This window comes from Eleutherodactylus coqui, chromosome 3 (genome assembly GCF_035609145.1).
Source record: "Eleutherodactylus coqui strain aEleCoq1 chromosome 3, aEleCoq1.hap1, whole genome shotgun sequence".
NCBI classification, from domain to species: domain Eukaryota; kingdom Metazoa; phylum Chordata; class Amphibia; order Anura; family Eleutherodactylidae; genus Eleutherodactylus; species Eleutherodactylus coqui.
This window is the reverse complement of record NC_089839.1, coordinates 36,625,129-36,653,099: the sequence shown is the minus strand read 5'-3', so window position 1 is coordinate 36,653,099 and position 27,971 is coordinate 36,625,129. Positions and strand designations below refer to the sequence as shown.

The window sequence follows — 27,971 nt, the reverse complement described above, 5'->3', positions numbered from 1 at the left end:
CCAATCAGGGGCAAGCCTGAGTCACACCCCCTTCACACCCACTGCAGGCCGGCCGCCGGGATCTCCAGCTGCCGGGAGCAGGTAAGTACATACATTTTTTCACTTTTCAGGATGCATTGCAGGAAAGGGGTTATATATTTAACCCCTCCCCGACAATTCATCCCACACTCGCCCGCAGCGCTTGCATTCAATGGAGCCGCTGTATTGCCGGCTCCATTGAATGCAATGCGCTGGACAGCTCCGGCCCGTTTCTAATGAAACGCGGCTAGGAGCAGATTTTCGGGCGATTTTTGGGCCGATTTTTGGGCGCCGGTCACGCGATTTGCGCATGCGCATCCGTCATGCGATGCGCAAATCGCGTGAAAAAACGCCCGTGTGACTAAGGCCTTATGGTGCGCTCAGTGAAGGCTGCAAAAAGATAGTGGGAGAGTCTCTAAGACTGGGTAGGAGGCCACAGAGATGGATACTGCAGTAGTCTAGGCCAGAGTTCCCCAACTCCAGTCCTCAGCGACCGCCAACAGGTCATGTTTTCAGGATTTCCTCAGTGTTGCACAGGTGATGTAATTTTTGTCGGTGCCTCAGATATTGCCACAGGTGTTCTTACCATAGGATATCCTGAAAACATGACCTGTTGGTGGTCCCTGAGGACTGGAGTTGGGGACCCCTGGTCTAGGCAGGAGATAAGGGTGTGCACTAGCAATTTTATCGAGTCAAAATTGAGGAAAGATTGTATCAAAGAGAAGGTTTTGAGATGGAGGTGGCAGAAGATGGTGAGGGCTTATATGTGCGATTTAAAGGAGAGGGCAGATTCAAATGTAACACCGAAATAACAGACTTGTGGGAGTGGTGAAAGTATGGAGCCATTGATTGTGTTTGATGGGATATTCAGTGAAATAGGGCAAAAAATGATGATGTTACGGATGGTAGGTGTGGGCCCATCCTGCCAACTTACCAGCTAGGCAACCAGTGGACAGAACTGGCGTGGTTGGCAGCTGACCCCAGCAGACAGAGGTACTAGAGCAGGACACTGCGAGACAGACTGATCTACGAGCAGGAACAATACTAAGATACACCTAGTACAAGCGAGGACTGATGACCCTAACCAGGCAACGTCAGATGGGAAATCTTGTCCTAGGCTAAACAGGGGAATGGGAGGAGCCCTCCCTAGAAGCAGGATAGATGTCCCGATAAGAACAGCCACCGTCTTCAGCTAGGGACTAACTCTCCCTGACGGCACAGGGGAGGTGCACTGAACACAGGACACACCGCAGTGCACAATAAACACAGAACAGTACTGACTTATCACAGAGACGGGAATGATACAAAGACAGGAAGGCAGTGCACAAGCGCACACAGAGAAAAGCACTGGGCAAAGAACGAACAGGACCGTCAGAAGCAGAGACCAAATTGGATGACTGTAAACATCACACACCAACACTAAGGCAAGGAGGAAGGATACTCAGCTCAGCTAAATAGGAAAGAGATTGCTAATGCCTTGCAGCTGAGCTTGGGAGCACTGAAGCAAAAAAACAAACCCCCACCCAGCCCCATTGATGGAAAATTAAAGAAATTGTTGGTCTTTAAAGAGCTAAAGTAACACCACAGAGTAAACAGATGATGTCACAACAACTGACATGGGTGTTAAAGTGATGACACCATATACAGCATAACAATAGGTGACAACACATCATACATTCACTTATAGAGCAGGGAGTTCCTGTCCTTTCTCCTTCCCAAGCCAAAGAATTAAAGTGGCACAACGGAAAAATAGAAAATACTGAAAATAATTGAGGGCCTCGGCGCAATAATACCCCAACATGGAGTATTTTGGAGAAATTTGCCGTAAAAGGTTTTTTAAATAAGTATTCATGTAGTGCATATATCTGAAATAATTTTTTTTATTGCTTAGCACAATATAATAGAAATTAGCATTACAGTTAGTCATGAACCATTTCTGCATGATTGGCTACTTCATTCTCAGATGTGCCAAAATAAGTTGTAGGAACGCAAGGTATGGTTACAGTTTTATAAGGTCATTTTATTTGGTTTGCTTCATGTCGTGGCCATTGGGGTATTTGGCATTGAGCGTGATTTTAGGTGATCTTCGGCCGCCTTTGAATCTGAGATTCACTTTCTGCCAAGTATCTGCATTGGGGTGGTAGTCCACGATTTCAGGTTCCGATTTGACAATGTGGGTTGATGTTGGATCACAAAGGCTTTCTGTTGAACCATCTGTAGCCTTCTTTCTGTTGGCGAGAGCTTTTTGTAATGGCATAAGAGTGTGGTGCCGGACTACTTTTCCATTGCCCACCCTGTATAAAGGCGAGCATATGGCAGAATCGGCATATCCTGGATCACTGATAGTTACAGAATACATTCATAGATGGTGGAGGAGTACATTGCCGATGAAATCTCACTTTTGGCTGGAAGTTGAGATATGCCGTTCAATTTATTTACACATGTTAACATATTATTGAATTAACCATTTTTTGCATTATTTTAAAGCAAAGAACTGTGAAAATAGAAAAAAGTATTATAATCATGATAAATAGGTCATCTTTAATTGTACAGAAATGAATAATTCTGTATGGAACATGTAACGTATATCCACAGTACAATATTAATATACAGATTCATGTTTTACAAGCTTTTCATTCCTTCGTCATTTTCTTTGGTCACTAGAATGTTATAGGAGTTGTTGACTTCTAGATGCTTCTACTCTGGTGGCCATAGTAAACAACCAGATCTTGGATCGCCCTTGGATGTATCCAGAACAATTTCTGTAGGTTTGACCCTTCATATAGAACATTGCAGTGATGCTGGAGTGTTGCGGTGTAGAGTACAGTATATGACATATCTGTATCCAAGTAGACCATAGTATAGATGCCCTTGGAGAGAGAAGCCCCAGTGCTGGTTTGTTCCATCCAGAGTCAATGTAACACTCCCCGCTCAAGAGGAACTACATTGTTAGTAAAGAAGAACATAAGATTTGAGTCCAAGAGGTGAAGATGAAATTAAACACCAGGCACCATAATGTGGGGATCGGGTTGAGCTTAGATTTGTTCTGCACCAGTGGTGTATACAGACGAGACGGACCCAAAGATCAAAGTGAGGGTCATAAAGGCAGAAACTGTGCTATGCCTTCAAGGCATTTTAAAGCAAAGAGGTCATCATTGTTTTTTTTTGGTAAATCAGGGGAAACAAAGAGGAAGAGAGTAGAAGAATAAATATACAATACCTTTTTAACTTCCAAGTAAAAAGTGTTGCTCCATGTACTTGATCAAAGTTCAAGTGGGAATTAGTAAAGTACCGAGTTTAATGCCAAATTGTCTTTAAAGAAAGTCAACCTTCTAAATTTTGGCCTAGTAGTAGTAACCCAATGTACTTCCCCCATTCTTGGAGCCATTTCCATTTTAGTAATTAAACACGGTAAAGGAAAACTGAGAAATTTGAATGTAGTTGTCTCTGACACAAATCTATCCAGTGTTGGCTCACTGTAAATTGCCTTTGATAAAGTGTGGTCTTCCTTTAAAAATGTAATAGTCAGAGTGAATGCAGCAAAAACATCAATACAGTTACATTTAATTAGCGGATCGAAGGTGGTCATGTATTCTGGCTGCTGGTCATGACCTTTCGGCATCCCACACCACCTCCGACCGTTGGGCATGGCCAGCACTGTGTTGGCTGTGGCAGATTCTGCTTTTCCTGTCTGTTTCCTGGTTCCCATAGAGGGCAAGCATGTGCCCAGTCTACCTCTAAGGCTGGGTTCACACGGGACGGATTTGCACATGGGTCCTAATCCCGGGATTAGCCAGCAAAGTGGACAAGAATTTGCAAAGTCTCATCCACATGCTGCAGCCAATCTGTTGCAGAAAAACAGTGTGGAAACGGAAATTTAAGACGCAGCATGTCAATTTTTTCCGCAGTGGCCTCTCTCCTCTCTATGGGAAGAGATGGCCACAGCAGAAAAGCAGGCAGCGAAGCCGCTCCAAAACCCACAGCTGCAGTTTTCCAGTGGATTTCCAGCGCAGCCATTCGCGAGAATTCCTCAATTGGGTCTCTGTCTATACACTCTGGTACTGCATTACAGAAAACTGACCAAGTGTGTCATCTGCCTCTTAACAGACTATTTCTGGGATAACAATCTAGGGTTCCCCGCAGCAAAGACTAGATTCCAACTGGTGGGGTGAAAGCCAAGGAATCCCAGGTGCTGCCCCAAGTCAAAATAGTTCTGAGGTACAGTAGGTCCATATCTGCTGTAACATCCTGGAGATCCCTGGAAGGTTTCAGAGAAAAGGTTCATAGTCAGAAGGCAATGGTCTATGGAGTTAAAATCCTCCTGTAGGATTAGGCTTACATTACTGTAAAGGCAGCGGAGTCACTTTTCTAATGAGGCCAACATTTTTGAAGAAGTAAGGCAACCCCCCAGGGACTTCCAACTGAGAAACTAGTCCTCAAGGTACTGTAGGCGATTTTTTTTTTTTGCTTTTTTTGTTGCTTATCCATATTCCCTTTACATTATAACATTAGTGCATGAAGGAGGAGCATTGACCAAGGTACAAATATTGTAGCTAATAAATCATAACCATGATGCCAAAAATAATGTTACGCATCCAGTTCTTCTTATTCCAAAGGAAGCGTTGTCTTGTTTGATGCTCTTGTATAAATTGGCTGCTTAAAGTGTCTCCATATGACCAAAACAAGACGTACAACAAATAGGGCACAAGCCACTGACAGCAACACCGCTGTGAAAAAGAGAAAAGGCTGATGAGTATAACAAAAGGGCCAAAGAGTCAGGAGACTCCATTATAGACAATAAGGTGTAGGCCTTCATCCAACAAGCATTCCCATCATTTTTTATTGGCAAGGGTAGACCTAGCCAGGTTTTTTTAAACAATTGGACAGATTTATCAAGCGTTTACACCAAAGTATATTAAATACATTGACAAATATGGTGATGCCTTCGATGAACACTCAGTCAATGCTTCAGAGTAATGCCATGCTTGGTTCATTTAGCTACATTTTTCAGCACTTTTCCACTGAGTTGAACCTGGTTTGTTTTTAGATTACTCCAGCTTCATCAACAAGGCTACTTCTCATCAGTGATTGCCCAGCGATGTGACCCCCACCAAATGCTAGACTAAATGGACTGTGACACTCAGAGCAATATTAGCCCTTCAGTTGACTCTAGACTTTAATCAGAAGAAAGCAAGAAGAGCCATTTTGCCAGTTGTCCAGAATTAAGAAAGAACCTTCTTTATTTCCAGAGACACTGCCACGTCTGTCCGTGGGCTATGACTGGTATTGCAGCCCAGTCAAGTGAATGCGGCTTAACAGAACTACCAAACGCAACCTATGGGCAGATAGGGGATCGCCTTCTAAAAATAAAGGAGACCCGCAGTGTCTCTCAAGTGAAGCCAATGGGGCACTTCCAAGCCCCACAACGCCTTTGTTCTCGTATTTAGTGGAGGTCGCAGCCCAAATTGTGACAAATCTGAAGTAAAAGTACTTTGATTATGTCTCGAATTCTCACTGGAAACAATGAATTTGGGCAATAACTAACCAGTGTACATGCGGCCGCCAATAGGCCACGGAGTAAGAAATCCCTCAAAACTAAGCAACTGTTAGTCTGTGTAGATAGAAGCTGCTCAATATTTAAATGGCTCCTGTTTACTGTATATAAAAATCATAGAATGGTAGCATTGGAAGGGACCTCCAGGGTCATCGGGTCCAACCCCCTGCTCAGTGCAGGATTTACTAAGTCATCCCAGTCAGGCATTTGTTCAGCCTCTGTTTAAACACTTCCACTGAAAGAGAACTCACCACCTCCTGTGGTAACCTGTTCCACTCATTGATCACCCTCACTGTCAGGAAGTTTTTTCTAATATCTAATTATGTCTTTTAGTTTCATCCCATTGCTTCTAGTCTTTCCTTGTGCAAATAATAGGGCTGATCCCTCTGCACTGACAGCCCTTCAAATATTCAAATATGGGGGCAGGAAGGTCAGAATAATCCCAGCCCACTCTGTCTCCATTGACTTAAATGACTATTGCTCCTGTATAAGTATAGGAGTGATAGTTGGGTGGTAGTCCATGGGACGGCAGTCGGGCACTTATGCACCTGACAGTCGTCCAAAGGAAAGGTACCTTTAGTAAGAACTTGAAGCACGCTCTGCAGGGTTCTATAGGAGCTGAAGTATTGCTCTTCGCTGTTCCTGCATAAAAAGGCCAAAAGTTTCAAATTCTTTCTAGAGTCAGAGGACAAGGGGAATTGTTTCTCCTTGAGGAAAGGCCACAGAAGAGAGCACCATCAGTGTGCAAGACGTCTTATATATGCCATGCAATGCTATGAAAAAGCTATGCAAGTTAGTGATGGAATAAAGCTCCACAGAGCCACCGATTGGAATCGTAGCCACTCTATGAGTAGGCCTTTTAACAGGCCTTGTAATATGACTAGGGTTGTGAGCTGCACCAGAATATTCATACAGCTGTTTCGGGGTTATTCTCTCTCATCAGTGTTCAGTAGGATTCTGGTTTGGCTAGGTGAGAGGCCATCTTGACTCATAGCATGGCTACTAATTTTTTTTCTACCAAGCGGAGTACCTTTCTGTGTGTAGATGTAACTGCAAAAAACCTCACATTTACACAGCATGGTACCCAAGCCGTCAGCATAGGGAACACATTGCAGCAGAAGGTCAATGAGAAGGTTTCAGAACTTTTAGTATTTAACAATATAGTAAGATTAAGGTTTCCTACCCAGAATCTCCTTTAAAAACGGCCCGTTTAATATAAAATAGGATGCAATATTTACCTATATAAATATTATTCCTATCAGGGGCAGCTGCAGTGAAATGTTTGTCCAACGCTCCGGATAAGGCCACAATGATCACAGGATACACAGTCAGTGTATATCGGACATACTTGTCAAATACAAAGTTTTCCAAACAAAACCTAAAAGGGAAAAAAAAAAATGGATATTTGAATGTTCTATACATTTATTTCACCGTATGGAATACAACTGAATTTTATAGAAACAGGGCACAATTTAACCCCTAGGACATTTTTTTTCATAACTAATTTTTCCATTGACGCAGCTGTCTCAGGGCTTGATTTTGCAGGCTGAGTTGTATTTTTCAATGGTACTATTTAATGTACCATTTTTGTTTGGGGGGTGGTTCTTGTTTTAACAGTATACAGACAGCAAAGAAGGCATGACAACCTTATTCTATGGGTCAGTATGATTACGGCAATACTAAATTTATGTTGCTTTTCTCTGTTGTACTACTTTTAATAAAATATATATACTTTTTAAAATATATTTTCTACCACCATCTTCTGACCGCCATAACCTTTTTTATTTTCCCATCGATGCAGCTGTGTGTAGGCATGCTTTCTGTGGGATGACCTGTGGTTTCTATTGGTACTATTTTGGAGTACATACAACTTTTTGATAGCTGTCTGCAGAGGGAGGAGGCTAGAAGAGCTGGGAGCAGTGCACTGAGCTCCCGCCCCCTCTCCGCCCCTTGCCACTATTTGCAATGGGAGGGGTGGGGCTAAATCGGTTAACTTAACCCTGCCCCCACCCCACCTCCTCATTGCAAATAATGCCGAGGGGTGGAGAGGGGGCGGGGCTCAGTGCACTGCTTCTGGCTCTTCCAGTCTCCTTTCCCTGCAGAGAGGGATGCCGTATATCGGCCGGCATGAATACCCGGTCGATATACGGTCGTCTGAATAAGCCCTAAAAGTGCACTTCTGGCTTTGTGTAATTTTAATTTTTGTTTGCTGACAGTATTCACCATGTGGAATAAATTTTAATAGATCGAACTTGTATGGAAGGGTCAATGGAAGTGTAAATATCAAATGTGTTTTGATTTTCTACTTTTATAAATAAGATAAACGGGGTCTAAAACTTTTAAGAATAACTTTTTGCAACAATTAGCGATTGTTTTAATACTTATACAATATACGGTAATATTTCAGTATATTGTATTTCTGCAGGCATTCTATTAAGACCTGCCACATGCGCATCTTTATAGACAGATACATGGCAAACTTGGGGGGCATCACAAGTCCCTGGCTGTCTTGACACCTGAACAAAACCCCATGATCTCAGGGTCCATTTGGGACATTTAAATGTCTATTGGGATATTTAATGCTACTGTCAGAATTGACAGTGGCATTTAAATAGTTAACAATCACCTGTTATCTTCGATCATGAATACTATAGTGGGGCGTCGGCTGTCAAAGATAGCCAACACCCATTCTGTATGGAGCAGGGTCAGCTACTAAGCCCATTGCATACAATCTCCCATGCACATCCACCGTATATGTTCAGTGGATGTCGGAAAGGGGGTGGAAGGGGTTGTTCAGGAGTATAAAAACTTTTCTTTCTTCCAAAAAAAACCCCCCACGCCAGTCCACCCTGTTTTTCTAATCCTATGCAACCCCTTTAAGTAGAATTAATCTAAGTTACATTTCTTTAGCACAATTACCCTTATATATATATATAATTATTACTATAACATACCATAAAACCACTTCAAAAGCGAGGATGGATAGGCACACTGTAGTGGAGGTGTCATTGGGAATGTTACCATTGTATGTCAGAACCACTGAAAAGTTTAGTAGAGATGCTATAGTGGTCCAAGTTGCGTACACAGCTATTCCATTCTGAGCCTGGAAGACAACGGTTTAGTGCAACATTTAACATATCTAGATTAAAATAGAAAAAAAACAAAAAAAACAACAAACACAGCATTACGTTCTCTTAGATACTTGTTTTTACACAATGTAAGGGGGTTGCTAGAATACTAGGCTTGTGAAGCATCGGGCCTTCTTTTTTGATGTATTGATCATTGAGGCCTGACCTCTAGTGATCAGAGATTATACTGCTTACTATATAATGTCAGCATATGGCCTCAATGGTGTTAAACAGAAGGATCCCGTGAGGAACGTTGCTATGCAGAGCCCAGTAGCATGCACATTAAAGGGGACGTATTGACGCCTGTTGCCAGACTAGGCACCTGAAGTGTAGCAGGAGCCTGTTTCAGGACCCTCCTGTCTACAGCAGTGTTTCCCAAACTCTAGTCGTCATGGACCCCACAGGTCATGTTTTCAGGATATTCTATAGTAATGTAGTGGCCCCGGAGGGTCCTCCAGGGTAGCCACACAGTCACAAGTCCTGCAGCACCTGGCTATGTCCTCATACTGACACAGAAGGTGCCTTACATCTGAAAGACCCTGCCTTTCCTCTTTTCTTCATTTAAGCTAACTGCTCAGCAACAGCTGGCTACTGATTGGCTGCTTGTCATGCAATCCCTGATTGGTAGAGGGGGAAGGATAAAGGCCAAGAGCGGGAAAGTGAACAAGGTGAGGCAGGATGTTAGGAGGAGTTTGGAGAGAAAGTGCGGAGAGAAGACAAGAAGTGAAAGAGGAGTTAGAGGGCGTAGTGAGGAGGTTGTCAGAGGAGCACGTGAGAGGAGGTGTACAGCATTGTTGCAGAGGATCAATGTTGTCTGGAGTAGAAAGCAAGCAAGCATCTACAAGCTTCAAAATCAAGCGCTGTGTGGAGGAGAAAGATTGGTACCCATCTACATAACAAGGAGTTGCATGAGCCCCTGTTAAAAGTAAAGCCATGGAAAGTGAAAGAGGCCCACTTCTAAAATAACTTTACCAACTGCATAGTAATCTTCAAGAAATCAACCCTCAGATAACTAGGACTGTGGGGATTCTTACTGAGTAACCTTTGAATGCAAAGAGCATTAAAGTTTAAATTGTATTGTACTAAATTGAAACTTGAAGCAATGTTATTGTCAAACCAAAGCAATACCTCTGCCAGTACTGATGAACTGTACATGTTATTTCCTAAATGTTACAAAAAGCTGAAGTAAAGGGGGGGGGGGGGGGGGGTTGGGTGTGTTGCTCGCTCCCCTTACATTTTGGGTTGATTCTGTATGGATCCTATCCTGCCATCCAGGACCAGGTGCCCCTATGTATGTCTGGTAGATGGAGCATGTAGAATTATGGGAGGGTCAATAGAGCTTGACATCAGTCAAACAAGCATGTAATCAACTGCCATTTTATGTGTCAGGCCATCTTGACTCTAGCTTGGCCATCATAGCCTGTTTGAATAGAGTTTCAAAGAAAGTACATATTTAGCTAGACAGCCTATAAAGGAAGTATAGTATCTATATGTATTGAGAACATGTGCGGATGTAGTTTTTCATAAAGTTTGAATGAAACTACAAAAACTAGACTTAGATTTCTTGGATAACTTACAAAGATGCGGATAAGCCATAAGTCTTTTCGTCTTTGTCTGTATAACCATTCTTCATAAAGGTATAGCGCTCGGTGGGAAATAAAGAGCACTATGTAGTTTGTAAAAGCAATGACACTCAAAAACACCAAGGCAGGGATCAAAAATCTATAAAGGAAAATACTACAGTAAATAGATAAACAGTAAATTTCAGTAGCGTTGACTACATGCACCTAGGAAAGCTAATTAACTTATGGCTGACACGTCCCCTTGTATAGAGAAATGACTATATAGATATAACAGAAGATTCTGCTACAATGTAGGAGCTACAGTATACTGTAACACAGAGGTCCCCAACCTTTTATACCTTGTGGGCCGCATTCAATATTCAAGCCCCATTCAGTTCAAGGATGGAGAGAAATGTTTGGGCTAAATTAGCGCATTTAACATAGATGGTACATGTGTGGCTACAATGCCCGCATCGCAGGTCTGTGCTGCATGAAAAGATAGGACCTGTCCTATCTTTGGTGTGCGCTGTGCAGGAGTTTCCCTAGTCTCCTATGGGAGGTGGAGTTTATAGAAACTCCTGCGCAGGGAATAGCATCCCTGCTACTTACAGCAAGGCATTTAAAAGGTGCTGCCTAGAAGCACATTTTAAATGTCCCGCTGTAAACTCCTGTTAGTCCCCACGGGGATGAGGGGACTCCCCAAGAGTTCCCTTAATCCCTGTGGGCAGGGGCAAAACTATAGGGGATGCAGGGCATGCAGTTGCACCTGGGCCCAGGGGGCCCATAAAGCCTCACTTCTCCATATAGGGAGCCCAGTACTATAAATAAAAAAAGTGTTATAGTTGGGGGCCCAGTTACAGATTTTGCATGGGGCCTAGAAGCTTCAAGTTATGCCTCTGCCTGTGGGGACTAACAGGAATTTACAACAGGACATTTAAAATGTGCTTCTCAGCAGCACCTTTTAAATACCCTGTTGTAAGCAGCAGTGTATTCCTCCTGCCCCCCTGCTGGGCAATTCACCAGCAGCGGGGGATGGGGGGGGGGGCAGTAAGGTCTCACTCTACCTCTCTCCCCAAGGATTTCCCTATAGAGGTGATAGGGGTGTGTGGCTAGAGGGATCCACCCTCTAGCCCCGCCCCTCTAGCACATCCCCTCTATCTTTGCTATGGGGAACTCTGTGAGAAGCCCTATAGCCCCACCCCATCTCAATGTGCTATGGGGATATCCATTTGGGATACCCAGAGCAGGGAGGGACAGCCAGGCTATGGGTTAATTCCCCATAGAGAGAGCGGAGCTATGTGGGATTAACCCATAGCAGGGAGAGAGCATGGCTATGGGTTAATCCCCCATAGCAGAGACAGAGCATGGCTATGGGGGATTAACCCATAGCAGAGACATAGCATGGCTATGGGGGATTAACCCATAGCAGGGGGAGACAGAGTGGGATATGGGTTAATCCCTTTTAGCCACGCTCTCTCTCTCCCTGCTATAGGAAAGTCCCTACGCCCTGTGGAACGACTTCTCTCTCTCCTCTCCTGGAGCAGATGCACTTTTTCAAGAGCAGTTGCTCCAATGAGCAGCTGCCTATTCACGCAACCTTTTAGCACTGATAGCAGCAAGATTTTCTCGCTGCTATCAGCACTAAAAAATGCTCGTCTGAGCGAGGCTTTATAGAGCTCTTAACTGTAATACTCCTCCTCTGTTTAGAAAAACATCATAAGGATGTGGGTCAGATTTCAATGAACCTCCTGAACTTTTTGGGTTAGCTCAGTTTATCACATTAGTAAAAATCAATGTTTATGCTACAGGAGGTATTTATTTAAGGGCTTTGTACATGGTCCACCAATTAGCTGAGCAAACATTTGCAAGAATATTCATATCCAATTACTGCCCTCTGTAAACAAGTCAGCAATTGGCGAACAATGTAGCAAATGCTCGTTTGTTGGCTGATCACCTGTTTTATGCTGTCCAAACAAAATAAAAATTGTGTGCATAGGGGATGTGCAACTGGCAATACACAAGCTGTATGGGTCCGAAACATCATGTTAACCCTTTCCAATCCAATATGTATCCTGGTTTTCCTAGGGGGCTTACTCTTTTTCTGCCATTATACAACGGCGCTATCTGCTGGCCAAAGCCAGTACTGCATGAGGTGACATTGGATAGCCTCCAAGAGCAGAGAGGCTGGCAATATACAGTAAGAGAACACCGGCGGACGTCTTCCAACATCCGAGCTGTACAGCCTTAAATCATAATGTCTTCAGACGTCAGACAGTAGATTGGAAAGGGTTAACAGTCATTTTAAATCATATATCTAAATTTAAATTAGTCCCTGTAAAATGCTCTTTAAAGGGAACCTATCACCACAGAACACCATAAAGTTATGGTGCTGTTCAGTGAGGTGGTATGGAGCCGGGTGATGTATTTTCTATACTTGCCCTCTTCCCCATTCCCGCAATGTAGACTGATGAAGTCTGGGTGCGGTCTAAAAAGCTTTTATCAGACCACTGTGCATACCCTCTCCTATAGAATAAAAATAAATAAATCTTATTTGTATAGCGCCAACTTATTCCGCAGAGCTTTCAAGTAATTTATTTATTACCCCCCACCAAGCCAGGTACTTATTTACCGACCTCGGAAGGATGGAAAGCTGAGTCAACCTTGAGCCGGCTACCTGAACCAGACGGAGATTGAACTTGCAACCTTCAGGTCATGAGTAAGAGCTTAGGACTGAATTTCTGCTACCTTAACACTCCACGCCACACGAGGCTCTTTAGAAGTCTTCACCAGGGGACACCACGGGAAGCAAGCAAGTATTAAAAATCCATCACCCAGCTCCACGTATACTTCATTGAACAGCACCATAACTTAATTAATGGTGCCGATTGGTGGTGACAGGTTCCCTTTAAATCAGTGTCCATCAACTTGCTATATTGTCAATTGGCGCACGTTTTAGCAGGAAGTAAACCTGTGTAATAGGACCATTGCTGAAATTATAACCAGGTCTTAAAGTCACTGTAACTCACTCCCGGTCCCACAACAAGAGCCATCCTATATTCAGGATATTATTCAAAATCCATACAATGTAGAAGGAAGTCGGAAAGACATTTGGTTTCAAATACATCCAACCAAGCTCACTCCTGTGGAAAAAAAGGAAAGAAAAGCAGATTAATAAATTAATTGGTGCAGAGCGTTAATCTTAATAACATGGTGTTAAATGTGTAAAAAAATTGACATTCGAAGTGGAAACATGAATTATGTGTTAAGGAGACACCTTAATTGGCGAAAATCACCTTTATAATAAATGTTCTTGGCAAAAGGCCTGTTGGGGTCTGAGGTGGAGGCTTATGTATACCCTGTATTCATTTATATCTATTCATAAATCTTCCTTGGGTGATTACATCGTCATATGGTACTGGTCACGGTTTGACGCCCATGTCGGAGGATCGGGACAAGAGTGAAGTCATGTCGCCAGCCCTGGTTCCCATGATCCTGATGCCGGCACACGCTTAGTGTCATTTCAGCGCTGGCCGATGAGGAGGACACTTCTCTGCTAGTATGTGGATAGATGGGTTGGCTGGGAGGTGCGTTTCCCATTTGGCCAATAGCTCGTACATGTTCATTCCAGCTCCTCCTCTTAGAGGAGCTGGTTATACTCTCAATCTGAAGGCGTTTCTGGTCTAGTTGGTGGCTTATGGTCCAATCATGCATCTCACTTGTCTATGGTCTGTGTCGGGTATTACATAAGAAATGTTTCATCCCAATTTTACAATCTGGTTTAGAAGTTTTTAAGGCAGCCAACCAGAGCTTCCTCTGATAGGAAACCTTGTGCACTCACTTTCATATTAGCCTATATATTCTTACCTTCTGAAAATTCCAGAAAGGACATAGCCGAGCCATAGAAACTGCCAAGCATAGATCACATTCCATATCATAAAGGTCCATCCAGATGGTGTGAAATCAGTTCTGTATTTACTGGAGATATTTCCCACTGTCTGTAAGAATACATCTGCGGGTAGAAATGACAGCGTCATCAGGGTACTTCCATAGATTGCCCCTATTCTGTAAGAATGGGCTAACAGTCTACAGCACATGTGTCAAACTCATGGCCTATAGGCCAAATCTGGCCCTCCATGTCATTTTATGTGGGCCACTACGTGGTTCCAGACATTAGGGACGAACTCCCCACTTTTCCTGGATGATGCAGTCAGCGCTTGGCAGAGGGGGGGGGGGGGGGGGGGTGGAAGCACGGGCAGCAGATGCCATCTTGGATTCTGCGTTTCAGCCTACACCTCCATACCGCTCTGTTTAGCAACTCAGGTGGCAGCACGGCTTTGACAGCGCTACCCAGGCACCCTCCAAAGGTAGGAAGCTCAGTGATAAAGAGGTGGAAGGGGAGAATCCCCATCATAGTGCACAGAGCTCCATAGCCATGTTAGGCAATAGTTACATTTAGAGCTCATTCACACGGGCGTATACAGTTTTGGTCCATGAACTATACATCGTTTTCAGACTAACTCTGCATATTTGGACCCTTTTCCGTTCCCCCCCCCCCTCGCTTAGTCGATACATTTATTACACGTGCAACAAAAAGGAGGTCCCATAGACTTCTCCTGTATTCATGTGTAAATAAGCATTTACCTGATCACATTGACTTTAATGGGCAATTCTGGTCCGTAATATGGACCAAAATAGGACATGCTGTGATTTTTTTCCCCACATGCATGGAAAATGCATATCTGAATCCCCCAATGCAAATCAATGGTGTTTATGGTGATTAGCGTCATTGGTATCAAGTTCATTGTGAAGGAAAACTTCTGTCCTTGAATGACATTTTGGCCGTTGAACGTGCTAGTATTGTAATGACTGAAATTTATACTTTTTGTTTGGATTATTAGATACCTCCCCTTTTCTTTCCCCCCTCTTATTTATTAAGGGAAAGAAAGAGTGAGGTAAGAGTTAGGTTCCAGTGCGGGGTCACCCTTTTCAGGGCGGTTACTTTGCTTTTCTATCTTTAGACTAGTGTTTGGGACAGTTTAGGGTGCAATAAGGTTTGTTTTTTAATGATTAGTAATAAAAGTTATATATTAATGTATAAGACTTTTCTGTGATCCCACCGTACAGGTGTATGCATGAGGCCCAATGCACATTTCAATATGCACGGTAATCAAACTGTTAGGGCATGTTCAGACGTAGTGTCTTTCAGCATTTCTGTCACTTTTAGGGTGCATTCAGACGACCGTATATTGGCCGGGCATTCATGCCGGCCGATATACGGTGTCCCTCTCTGCAGGGGGAGGAGGCTGGAAGAGCCAGAAGCAGTGCTCTGAGCTTCGGTCCCCTCTCTGCCTCCTCTCCACCCCCTCTCCGTCCCTCTGCACTATTTGCAATGAGAGGAGGCGGAACGGGGGTGGGGCTACGTTGTTGGGAATTAGCCCCGCCTCTCCTCATTAAAAATAGTGCAGGGGGGGTCTGAATGCACCCTTAGCATGGGAGGGTCTGTTGAACTGTTGAATTTTTTCCTGTCATTTTTAACAGTAAATGTAGCAGAAAATCCTGCAATATTGTCTCTTTAAAGCAGTCAAAACATTTCTGCTAAATATAGGGTAAAATTAAACTACTCCAACTCAGGGGGCTCGGGGGCATTTTGCTGCTCCAAATGAGACAAGATTCGGACAATTTACTAAGTTACTTTTTAGTAAAAAAGTTTCCAATAGGTGGCGCTGGAGCAGACTCCTAGTTATGGGAGTTTCTTAAAGGATTAGGTGTAAGACCTGCATCAGTGTCAGATCTGAAGAACAGCAATGTTGTAGCGATTAAAGCTGATTCATTGCGATTAGAGTTGGAAAACATGGTTTTGAAGCAGGATTTGCATAGCTACAATGCCACCTATTGGCAATATTTTTACCAATTAATTTTTTTCATAAATGGCACGCCCGTCGTCTGGAGTGGCTATTATCTGAAGTTCATCCTTTTCGGAGCAGCAAAATACCCTTTTAGAGACCTCTGAACTGGAGAAGTGTAATCTCACCAAGGCTACTTGCACAGGGGCGGTAAAAAAGTTGAGCCAGAGAATCTCTTGCATTGTACAGCGCCTGAACCATCCATCCGAGTGCTGAACACAACACATTGACATGTGCTACTGTCGTCTGAAATTGGGCAAGAATAGGACCCAGTCCGAGAAAAAAAAAAATGAAGAGTACATACAAATAAATGGGTGCTATTTCTGTCCAATTTTCGGAGCAAATTTTCAGCCTCGCTAGAAAGTATTATCTACTTATGTATTCTAACTACTATTATCACATGGCTTACCCTTCATTAATCCAGAGCCAGCTCCAGCATTAAACGCCACCATCACAATGTAGACAGCAACTGTGAGGAGTATCAGGATGATCTTATAAACGCAATGTTCGTACATTTTCAAGCCTGGTAACGAATTAGAGAAGTTTAAATAGCTTATTGATCAGAGGAAATTAATGCATCGTCCTTATCGCATTCACCTACTGCTGGATATCAGCTGACAGCTATATCACCAAGTTTCATCTTCATCATACCCCATTGGCTCAGCTGAATGGGAAGGGTATTTCTATGGTGGGGTGCATAAGCTGCTGCTAGACACCTTTGTTGCCCCTTAGCCTTGCAAATTATATTAACCCTTTCCAATCCTAATTGCATCCTATTTTTCCTAGGGGGCTTACTCTTTTTCTGCCATTATACAATGGCGCTATCTGCTGGCTAAAGCCAGTACTGCATGAGGTGACACGTTGGATAGGCTCCAACAGCAGAGAGGCTGGCAATATACAGTAAGAGAACCCCGATGGATGTCTTCCAGCATCAGAGCTGTACAGCCTTAAATCATAATGTCTTCAGAGGTCAGACAGTGGATTGGAAAGGCTTAATAGTCACCATATGGATGCACTCCATTCTGCAGGTAGGATCCAAGAAAGCAGATTAATAGATTGGTACGCTGTATCTGGGAAAAGCGACCAAGTTGACATCACGGTGACAGCCCTAGCCCATGTGACCCTACGCCGGAGATATGCTCACTGTCAAGGTGCCTTCACACTTCCGAGAAAAATCACGTTTTTTGAGTGATGCGAGAGTATGTGAAAACGCTGAATTATGAAACCAATGATTTTAAAGTGTTTCCCTCACATTTGCGATGTTTTCACTCATGGATTTCGCTAGAAAAAAAAATTGTGGCATGTCCTATCTTTCTGTATGGCCAGTGTAAAGGAGCCCTTGTTCGGGAGCACTTCGCCGCCGGTGTATGGATGCAATGGTTGGCGGGGAGGTGTGTGTCCCAGCTGGCCAATCAGCACCTGTCTGTACGGATGTATTCTGTCACCTCCTCATAGACGACGCCGATTGTACTTCTCTGTCAGCAGTTCTGGTCATGCCCTGCTCCATTATCAGATAAGTTTGTTTAGTGATTTGTATATTTTGGGGGGTTGTGACATTTTTTATATTGACTATTCTTGCCATTATATTCCATCTATTTATTGCATACTTGTTTCCACCTATACAATATCTTGGGTTATCATATGCAGCAAACATCATCCCTGTTCTCCAACTAGGGAGAGTCAGGGCGTTGCGTCCTTACCGAAGTGCGGTATTCATAAACAAAAAAATGAGCAAAACTGTGTGTAACATAAACCAGCACGACCATGCAACATTACAAAAACGGGACTAAGGGAAATCCTTTCCCTACAAACCCCTACCCTGGGAGGGAGCCCTGCCTGCTCAGCGGGCCAATCGCTTCCGATAGGTGCGGACCCACACTCGTACCTAGGCCACTAATAATTCCCTACCAGGGAGCCCTAATACAAAAGGGAACAGACCACGGTAACCAGCAGTGGTTCTCCGCTGTAGCAGCAAGGAAGAGGCGCTCCAGTGGCAGGCTGCGGTCCTCAGCAGCAATCCAGGAAGCACTGAAAATTGACCAGCACTGAGGTCAATACTAGCAGATTAAATAGGGCAGGGCCACTCAGACAGGCGAGAACTGACATCACTCACCTAACACAACGCCCCTCAGTCCTAGGAAAGGCAGAGACACTGCTAAACCCTGGTCCGGCCTGAAAGCAAGGTGAAGACTTCAGAATGGCTGCAACACAGGGTCTCCACATGTTCCTGATGTGGGGTCGCCTTCATCAGGGCAGGTGCTCCACTTTTAGGTAGGGTTTCATCACTTTAGTAAATTAGACTCAGGTTTCCCTTTCCCCATATTTTTGGATTCATTATGCTTTTCGCATTATTAAATTGTGTGTATATCGGTCCTCTTAAGGACAATAAATTGTAGTTTACTGATTTATATCCCTATTCATTCTAAGCTTAGTGGCGGTCCAAACAGTGACAGCTATCTCTATATGACTGTGCATACAGCAATAGCTGTCAATCACTGATAAGACCGCCCACTGGACCTTTAAGCTCAGAATGAGCAGAGATGAAAAAATAAAATAATGAATTTTTTTCCCATAAAATTTATACCAATCCGCTCAGCTCCTCCTACTTTATAACATGCTGCCTGTAGAATGGACTGCATGCACATGGTGACAGCTTGCCCTTAAAGGGCCAGTCTGGGGATTTTCTCAGTTGATGTGATTCTGTTACATTGACCCTACAACAGAAACTGTCTAGAGACACACAGACACTCCTATCATAGTTACTGATGATGATCGCATAGCTCCTGTCACACAGCCATAATAGAGGAGATCACAGCTCATCCTCCAGACTGTATACTTATGGTCTGTAGCTTATTTAGGTAAATATAGAAGGTAATTAAACTGACCCTCTAGCAGGAAAAAAAATAGTACAGCCTGCAGTGCTGATGCATCATGGGATTGATTAAAATATGAAAATTAAAAAAATCTCACTCTAAACATGGTGCCCGACAAGCATCAGACAGGCATGGAAGTGGCTAGAATGCACAGAGGTGACCTCCGGAGTGTGACAGACAATCAGGTGGTGGTGGTGGTGGTGGTGGGGTGGGGGGGGGCAGGGAGGGAAAGACTTTTTGCCAGCGTTGCCCTTTAAAAATTGTTAAATCATGGTCTATTAATAACAAAGGACAAAAAATGGTTGGCCGACAAAAATCTCATGTCTATGTCCAATTAAAATAGTTTTCTGACCAGAAGTAGTTATGGCATGTCGCTAGGATATGTAATTGCTTCCTGATCACTGGGGTCTGACCTCATGGACCGGCAAATACCCTCAGGATGAAGGGGCCACCGCACTAGATAAGTGCTGCAATGAGGGGCGTAGCTAAAGGCTCATCGGCCCAGGTGCAAAAGTTTATCTTGTGGCCCCCCAACTTCTCTTAACCCCTTAACGCAGAGGCGTAACTTGAAGCTCCTGGGCCCCAATGCAAAACCTGTAACAGGGCCCCCAACTATAATGCTTTATTCATAGTACTGGATTCCCTATATGGAGAAGAGAGGCCTTATGGGCCCCCTAAGGCTCCTGGGCCCGGGTGCAACCGCATCCCCTATAGTTACGCCAGTGGCTGCAATCATGCAACAGAGGCAGTGACTGCTACTATCTATGCGATATTGGGCGTGGAGAGAATCACCTGTAACCTAGGTAGAACAGTTACCCTATCTGATGCCCAGTGAGTATCATGCACAAGTCCTATTCCAATTAATAGGACCTGTATCTGAGACTCACCGGACATTGTACAATTGCCTTGGCATCTGTGCTGAGTCAGGCAGAAGAATATCCCTGAAGACTCATAATATAATACAATCATGGTTTTTACCTGTGTTTTTCATGGCAGGTGAAAGCAATAAGGAAACGCCTGTGTGGGTGAGGCCTTACATTCACAATGTTGTGCAGACAAGGTGCACATTTGCGGACCCCCATAGACTTCTATGGTGGCTTGAGTGCGCAACTGCACACAAAAATAGAGCACGTCACGTATTTTTTCGCCCAACAGAAATGCGTGGGAAAAATTGCTCAATGTGAAATCAACGGGTTCTGCGGTTCGCGCAAGTGATTTCGCACGCACAAAATCACCTGTGTGCAGGAATCCGCAATCGAAGCCGTGAAGCCTGCAGCAGATCAGCATCAGGGCTCCTGCAGACGAGCGTAAGGAAGGGAGCGCGCTCGCCGGCTATCTCATGCGTATCTGTGCATTCTACTATACCATGATGCCAGGCCCATTTACATGGGCGCGGGTCCCACCCACAGTGTGATTGACTGGCTGAGCAGCTTAATTAGTCTCTGGTGTTATCAATTAACACTGAGAAATCGCACAGCAACGTTCGCGATTTTGTGCGGACAGGGTGCACATTTGCGCGCCAGTGTAGACTCTTATAGTGCCTTGCACACAGAAATACAGCATCTTGCGTGTAAAGTGCAGGTTTTTCACTGAACGTGTTTAGTGTATGTGCGCATAAGGAACCCATGTCTGAATACGCCGATTTAACTAAATGGGTCTGTGTTTTGCCCATATTCAGGGCTTATTCAGATGGCTGTACGCTCGGCGGTAGGGAGTGTAGTTGCGCCTGAGCGACAGGAAGATCTTCCCCTTCGCTGGCTTTTCAAACTTTGCACAAGAGTTTGAAAATAACCGCAAGAAGATAGGTGCCGCCTGATCTTCCCCGCACCGTGTATTTCACACGTGTGATGCGTTTTCACGCTGACCACATCGCCGCTAAAGATCGCGTGAATGAAGAGCAGATGCGATCAGGTCCCGAGCTTCAGCTGCATTCATTCACACGGGCAGCTGTAGAGTATTAGCGAAAATATACGCTGCAACGCGGAAATCCGCCAGTCGGCGTAAATCCTTGGAATGACTTAAATAGGTAAATAGAGGAGCTGTAAGCTTTTCCCAGCATTGGACGCAGCTGAACTCCCTCCCCTCCCTTTTTTTAAGCTCCCATGGAAGTCTATGGGAGGTTCCAGCATATCTCGGCAAAAGATAGGGCAAAACCTATCTTTTCTGCCTGCGTATAAAATTAGCCACATAAAAACGCTCAAGGTGTTAGGTATAGGGTTACCGCTGGGGGCCGCGCTCTGCTCCTTCTGGCGCCGCGGGAGTCAGTGCGGGCAGCTCCGGTCGGGGTTCAGTGGTTGTCTGCTCCCCACACACTCTGTCCGGCCACGCGGCTCTCTGTATAGTACATGGCCACGGGGAGAGACGGTCTTAACATCTCCCCTATCGGCGTGTCACCTTTCCCCGCCCTGTTTGGGCAGGGACTTTCACATATGAGGCTGCTGAGTGCTAGCAGAGATTGCCAGTTGGTTAGACTTAGCTCGGCTAGCACCCACATATATTGGCCTGTACTGCTTTCTTCTTTGACCCCGCTCCTATCTTAGTCCCGTTGTACTGGGCACGTGCCTCCCTGGTTTGACTCGGTTTTCCCTGAGTACTCTCTGTGCTACCCTCTGTCGTTTTGCTCTTGGTAGGTTTTGACCATCCATCTCCTGTCCCTCTCCCTTGGGGTCAGAGCAGGGACTGCCGCCCAATTGTCGCCCTGGGGCAAGTAGGTAGGGATACGAGAGTGGGCTGGTGTAGAAACCCCCTCTGGCCATCTGTCCCCACCAGCCTTAAGGCATTAGAGCGCTTTCACATGAGAAAATCTCGTAAGATTTGTGTGTTGTGAGGCACATGAATCTCGCACGAATATGAACCCCATGTTTTTGATTGGGGTCATATACATGAGCAACGATTTTTTTTTTTTTTTGCTTTTTTTTTTCCCCAGCGATGTGAAAAACTTAATCTCGGCATGTGCTATCTTTGGGCCGATCCTACTTCTGCATCTGTGGGAAAAGCGTTCGTTGGCAAGCAGATTTCATAGCTTTAGGACTCTTTCACACAAGTGTCATTTTCACGCAGAATAGGCGCGTGAAAAATAGTGTACATTAGGACCAATGATTTCCTATGCAACCATACAGAAATTTAGGACGCGCAAAAAACTTGCACCTTAAAAAGATAGGACCTGTTGCCTGAAAAGATAGGACCTGACCTAGCTTTGGTGCGTGCTGCGCAGGAATCTCCGTAGACTTCTACGGGAGCAGGAGTGTAGCTGTGTCTGACATTCCAAGAAGATTAGAAGCCATTAGGAGGATTTCTGCTGACTGAAGGAATTCAAAAACAGTAGTGCTAAACTCAGAAGCGCATTTTATTTTGTCCTGCTGTAAACTCTTGTTAGGCCCTGCAGGGATGAGGGGAACCCCCGGGAGTTCCCTTAAAGGGGTTGTCCCGCGAAACAAAGTGGGGTTATACACTTCTGTATGGCCATAATAATGCACTTTGTAATGTACATTGTGCATTAATTATGAACCATACAGAAGTTATTCACTTACCTGTTCCGTTGCTAGCGTCCTCGTCTCCATGGAGCCGTCTAATTTTCAGCGTCTAATCGCCGGATTAGACGCGCTTGCGCAGTCCAGTCTTCTTCTTTTCTGAATGGGGCCGCTCGTGCCGGAGAGCGGCTCCTTGTAGCTCCGCCCCGTCACGTGTGCCGATTCCAGTCAATCAGGAGGCTGGAATCGGCAATGGACCGCACAGAAGACCTGCGGTCCACCGAGGGTGAAGATCCCGGCGGCCATCTTCACAAGGTAAGTCAGAAGTCTCCGGAGCGCGGGGATTCGGGTAAGTACTGGACGGTTAGTTTTTTTATGCCTGCATCGGGTCTGTCTCGCGCCGAAGGGGGGGGGGGGGGGGGCTATTGAAAAAAAACAAAAAACGTTTCGGCGCGGGACAACCCCTTTAATACCCACGGAGACTAACTGCAGTTTACATTGGGACATTTAAAATGTACTTCTAGGCAGCAAGTTTTAAATGTCCCGCTATAAGCAGCGGGCAATTCCCCAGCAGCGGAGGGCAGTAGGGGACTCCCGCCACCTAACTCCCCAGCAGCGGGTTCCCCAAGGGATTTCCTTGTACTGGGGAGAGAGAGGGGGGCGGGGTTAGAAGTCTTCTCGGAGAGGGCGGGGCAAGAGGTGCAGCATCCGTGGAGCGGGCCCACTGCCTAGGAGACAGCAGGGTAGAGTGTTGGCTTTGTCACGGGGCTCTGCCATCTACCCTGAGGGTAGCATGGGACCCGTCCAAGTGGCTGAGGATGGCCTACAAACAGGGAACCCACAGTGAATTTACCTGGGCTTTAGGTTGTCACGGGTGACGCCACCATTCCTTCCTCTGCTGTGAATCCTGGCGATGAAAGAACTAGTCTACACTCATGGGGTAGTTTAAATTAGCAAATCCTGGAATGGTCGGCTGTGCCACTTTACCTGAATAAACTTATTTACAGTCTAAACAAGAAACAAATCCATGCCAGCAGGATATTCAGTGCAACTTCACAAAGTGGTGCGACAGGGAGGAAAATCACGGGTACACCAAGTAGTCTACAGTCTCAGTTATCTGTATGGCTCCAGGCCCGGCACAACGTCTCAACAACTCTCTACCGGTCGGCACCCATGTCAAACACACTCCACTCTGCAACGGCGAATCACTGTCTTCCTTTTCTGTAGTACCTCAGTGGGTACCTCAACATGCAGGCAGCATACCGCTAAATGAGGGAGCCAGTTACACCTGTGGAGGACACACAGGAAACAGCCACTCACACAACCTCCTAATATAGAGGGGGGTGGCTGCTTGGTGAATACTCCTGCACAAAGTAGATACAACGTGTCAGACCATCCTGCTACATGTAGTGCACCATGCAGATCAGCAACCTATTAATGACGCCATAATAGTTCAGCGGGCTGACCTGCACCTTAAAAAGTAAACCACATTGGTACCGCCACCCTGGGCTCCCCCAGCATTTTAAGCCGCACTGCATGTGAATACTACATAATAAATGCGAGGTATTAGTTGGATTTTGGCCAAAATACTTGAGCTAAATGTCGGGGGAGCCATATATCCAATAGCGTGGAGTTCCCCCTCACAAACTACGGCTGACACCCCCAAAGGTCTGCATCCTATATAGCATGGTTTAGGACACGTGACACGCTGATAAGACACAATCCATTCTACTGATAGGGGGTCCACATACTTTTGCTAGGATAGGGTCTACTTCCAACGGAAGCCACAAAAGCAACGCATGCTGAGCCTTAGCACCAATCCTTGGGTCCTCCTATAGCGTACTAAAGAAATCCTCATTACATGATCTGCTGAGGTGATAGAAGAGACTCTGCCAAGTCAATTCTTCAACACAAATTGCAGCCTTAGGGCCCTTTAAAACAATATTTTAGCATTTTCTAGTATAACCTACCGATGCACCAAATGAAAGCAGTCTTTTGCAATTATGAGTTTACTAGTGAGCACGCACATACTGTAGCCCGTCACCATATACAACAGTCAAATACAATATATATACATATACACACACACATATACATACACACACAACTTCTGCAGAGGATCCTCTGTGCTCAGCACATTTAGATATTAGACATGTTTTGTCACGAAGGGTTAAAGTGAGCCGCTCTGACACAGATAGCATGCACACAGAAGCAGATTATAAACTCCATACTCACAGTTTAGGTTTCCCTTTTACTCCTCTAATCCACAATGTAAAACTTATACAACAGCAGGAAGGACTGCAGCGGCCAGGAAAAAGGGAGGATGGCTAAGTGAGTCACGGTCCTGGCCTCTGATTGGCTAGAAAGTGATGAATGGAGAGGCTTATGCAACTGTCCGTGGGACATGTTACAAAACAGATGTAACAACGAAAAAAGTTGGGTACTGTGTTACAAGTAGAATCAAATACTATTACTGTATTGGTCAGAGAGAGTAAAACAGAGGTAACACACCGCCCTATGAGGGCCACAGGCACTGGTGCGAATCTGGCCTAAGAATAGAGTTCACACAAGCGGACTTGGGCACATTTGGGCATGAAAAATAGAATAGAAGCCATGGCGGAGTTTTAAAAACCCCAGAGAGGGAAGAGAAATGTAGTTGCGCGTACAAACCGCCCTTACATCTACATTTTGAGACTAATGAACATGGAGCTAGGGCTTATTCACACCAGTGCGATTGCAGCGCATTGTGTAGAGAATAGAACCATTGTTTTTAATGGGTTCATTTACACTATCTTTGAATGGAACTAACGCAGCCCGCACCTAAGGCACTAAGAAGTGCGCAATTTTGCGGGGAAATCGATAACACCGGGGTCTAATTAGGCTGGGCAGCCTTTTTAATCACAGTGCTGGTATGTCCTCGCCAATGTGAATGGTCCCTGGCAGCGCAGAAAGTACAGTTAACAGTGCTGATACACAAGTGGTAGCGCAACCTTCAAAGCGCAAAAAGTCGCACTATCGTGAGCATATCTGCACCTAAACTCGTAGGAAAATTAAAATCACAGAGGTGAGGGGGGACAGAAAAACATTTCACTGGAAAAGAGACAAAATGCAATACCTGATAAGATGCAGAGCAGGCACGATCACCATAAGATCGGCACAATGGCCGTAGGGTCGGCACAATGGCCGTAGACCCTAACAATATACAGCAAGCCAGACTATAAACCAGAGGAGGTAAACTGTGCACTCCAGATTTATATGCCGTCACCCACTAAACCAGCCCAGATTGGGGAGGAGCGACTGCATGCAACTAAGGCTGCATTCCCACGAACGTATATCGGCTCGGTTTTCACGCCGAGCCGATATACGGTATCCTCGTCTACAGGGGGGGGGAGGATGGAAGAGCCAGGAGCAGGAACTGAGTTCCCGCCCCCTCTCTGCCTCTTCTCCACCTCCTCTCCGCCCCTCTGCACTATTTGCAATGGAAGGAGGTGGGACGGGGGCGGGGCTAAGTTACACTAATTAGCCCCGCCCCTGTCCCACCTCTCCCCATTGTAAATAGTGCAGAGGGGTGGAGAGGAGGCAGAGAGGGGGCGGGAGCTCAGTTCCTGCTCCTGGCTCTTCCAGGCTCCCCCCTGCAGAGAGAGACGACGTATATCGGCTGGGCATGAAAACCGAGCCGATATACATAAGCGGGAACAATACAGGATTACAACTCACACTGACATAGCAGTGGGTTGCCCGCATCTCAACAGTGGGCCACACTGGCTGACATCTTGGGCTCCCCCAGAAGTCTTTTTGTGTTCCCCCTCACTTCTGTGATTTTAATTTACGTTACAGTGAGATAGTGTAGGTTCTGATAGACAAGGTGTGGTTTTGCCATCGGCCCATCAGCTTATGCGTCTTGGCCAAAATGCTAAACTAACACCTGCATTTTATTAGTGTGTATCAATATTTCCTTTATGCAGTTTGCTATAGACTTCTGGGGGAGCTCAAGATGTCAGCCAGTGCGGCCCACTGATGAGATGCGGGGCAACCCACGGCTATGTCAGTGTGAGTTGTAATCCTGTATTGTGGGACGCACCCATCTATTGGCTGGCTTCTGTGGTATCTGTTGTATAGGTGTATGAGGGCTTCCCAACTTTTCCCCAATAGAGAAGGATCTTTTGTTCCTGGAGATAAAATTCAACCACAAGAGCCTAGCTGAGTCTGTCTCCACTCTTCGGATAGAAGTAAGCGTTCAGCCAACACTTATTGAAGGTGTATGGGCACCATTTACTGGTGTAACAAAGGTAAGGGGTGCACTTTTCCGAAAACACCTCAAGTTAGAGGAAACTACCAACAGGAGATCCTGCACAGGGGATCCTCAAATATAAGCTCTATCCTAATCACATTCATGGCAGAGAAGGGGCAACAAGGGTGATGAGTAGGGTTGCCACCCAGCCGGTATTTTTTCTGTCAGGCTGGTGCCGGTATTTTTTTTTACCGGCCCTATTACAGGCCGGTATTTTCAGAGCCTGTACTGCCCCCTAGCGCCGGTTAACTCTTCTCCAGCAGGGGAAACCCTCCTGACATCGGGGGAAACAGACCTGCAGAGCTGACAGCTTCCAGGGCCTCCGATGATGTCATGTCATGTGATACCCTGTGTGGAAGCAATCAGGGATCACATGACCATGGGGGCAAAGTGAATGTAGGACTCTGCGGCAGTAGGACTCTGCAGCTGTGTGTGTGTTTCAGGATGGATGTAGGTGAGCTGTGTGTGTTGGAGCTGTGGGGTTCTGGATGGATGGATGGATTGAGTGAGTGAGTGGAGCTGTGTGTGGGGGTCAAAATGGATGTAGCTCAGCTGTGTGTGTGATGTCTGAGGATCAGGATAGATGTAGTGGAGTTGTGTGTGTGCGATGTGTGTGAGGGTCCAAATGGATGTAGCTGAGCTGTGTGTGTGATGTGTCTGGGGATCAGGATGGATGTAGCAGAGCTGTGTGTGCGATGTGTGTGGGGGTCAGAATGGATGTAGTGGAGCTGTGTGTGTGATGTCTGGGGATCAGGATGGATGTAGTGGAGGTGTGTGTGTGTGTGTGCGTGTGCGATGTATGGAGGTCAGGATGGGACCGAGGAGGAGAGCGGAGGAGCAGTACACGCGGTACAAGGTATGCACCATGTTCTGCATGTAATCTCGTATGTTTAGGTGGTATACGTTATACCAGCTGTACGTATAATTACATACAGGACATATCCAGGTTACATCAGCATCACTATATACAGGGTAGGTATATCTTCTGCATATAGTGATATGGACCATGCTGGGGTAACCTGGGTATCTCATGTATATTATTATATGTGTAGATTGTATGCGATGCGAGTGTCTGCAGCATGTTCTCACTAGTAGATGGAGTGTGAATCACACTAAACGTCATCTACTCGCGAGAACACGCTGGACGGGATCCCACACATGCGCACAGCCGC

At 45.3% G+C, this 27,971-nt stretch overlaps 1 protein-coding gene across 1 annotated transcript; it reads right to left on the bottom strand.

The window, feature by feature from the left end:
* Nucleotides 1-1,880: 1,880 nt before the first annotated feature.
* Nucleotides 1,881-24,828, bottom strand: LOC136620614 (uncharacterized). Its single transcript, XM_066595489.1, has 8 exons — nt 24,744-24,828; nt 16,575-16,688; nt 14,127-14,271; nt 13,289-13,402; nt 10,278-10,422; nt 8,527-8,675; nt 6,811-6,950; nt 1,881-4,745 (listed from the first exon to the last, which is right to left on the bottom strand). The coding sequence occupies exons 2-8, from the start codon at nt 16,678-16,680 to the stop codon at nt 4,624-4,626; spliced, it is 921 nt and encodes a 306-aa protein (XP_066451586.1). The 5' UTR covers nt 16,681-16,688; nt 24,744-24,828; the 3' UTR covers nt 1,881-4,623.
* Between the last annotated feature and the right edge of the window lie 3,143 nt (nt 24,829-27,971).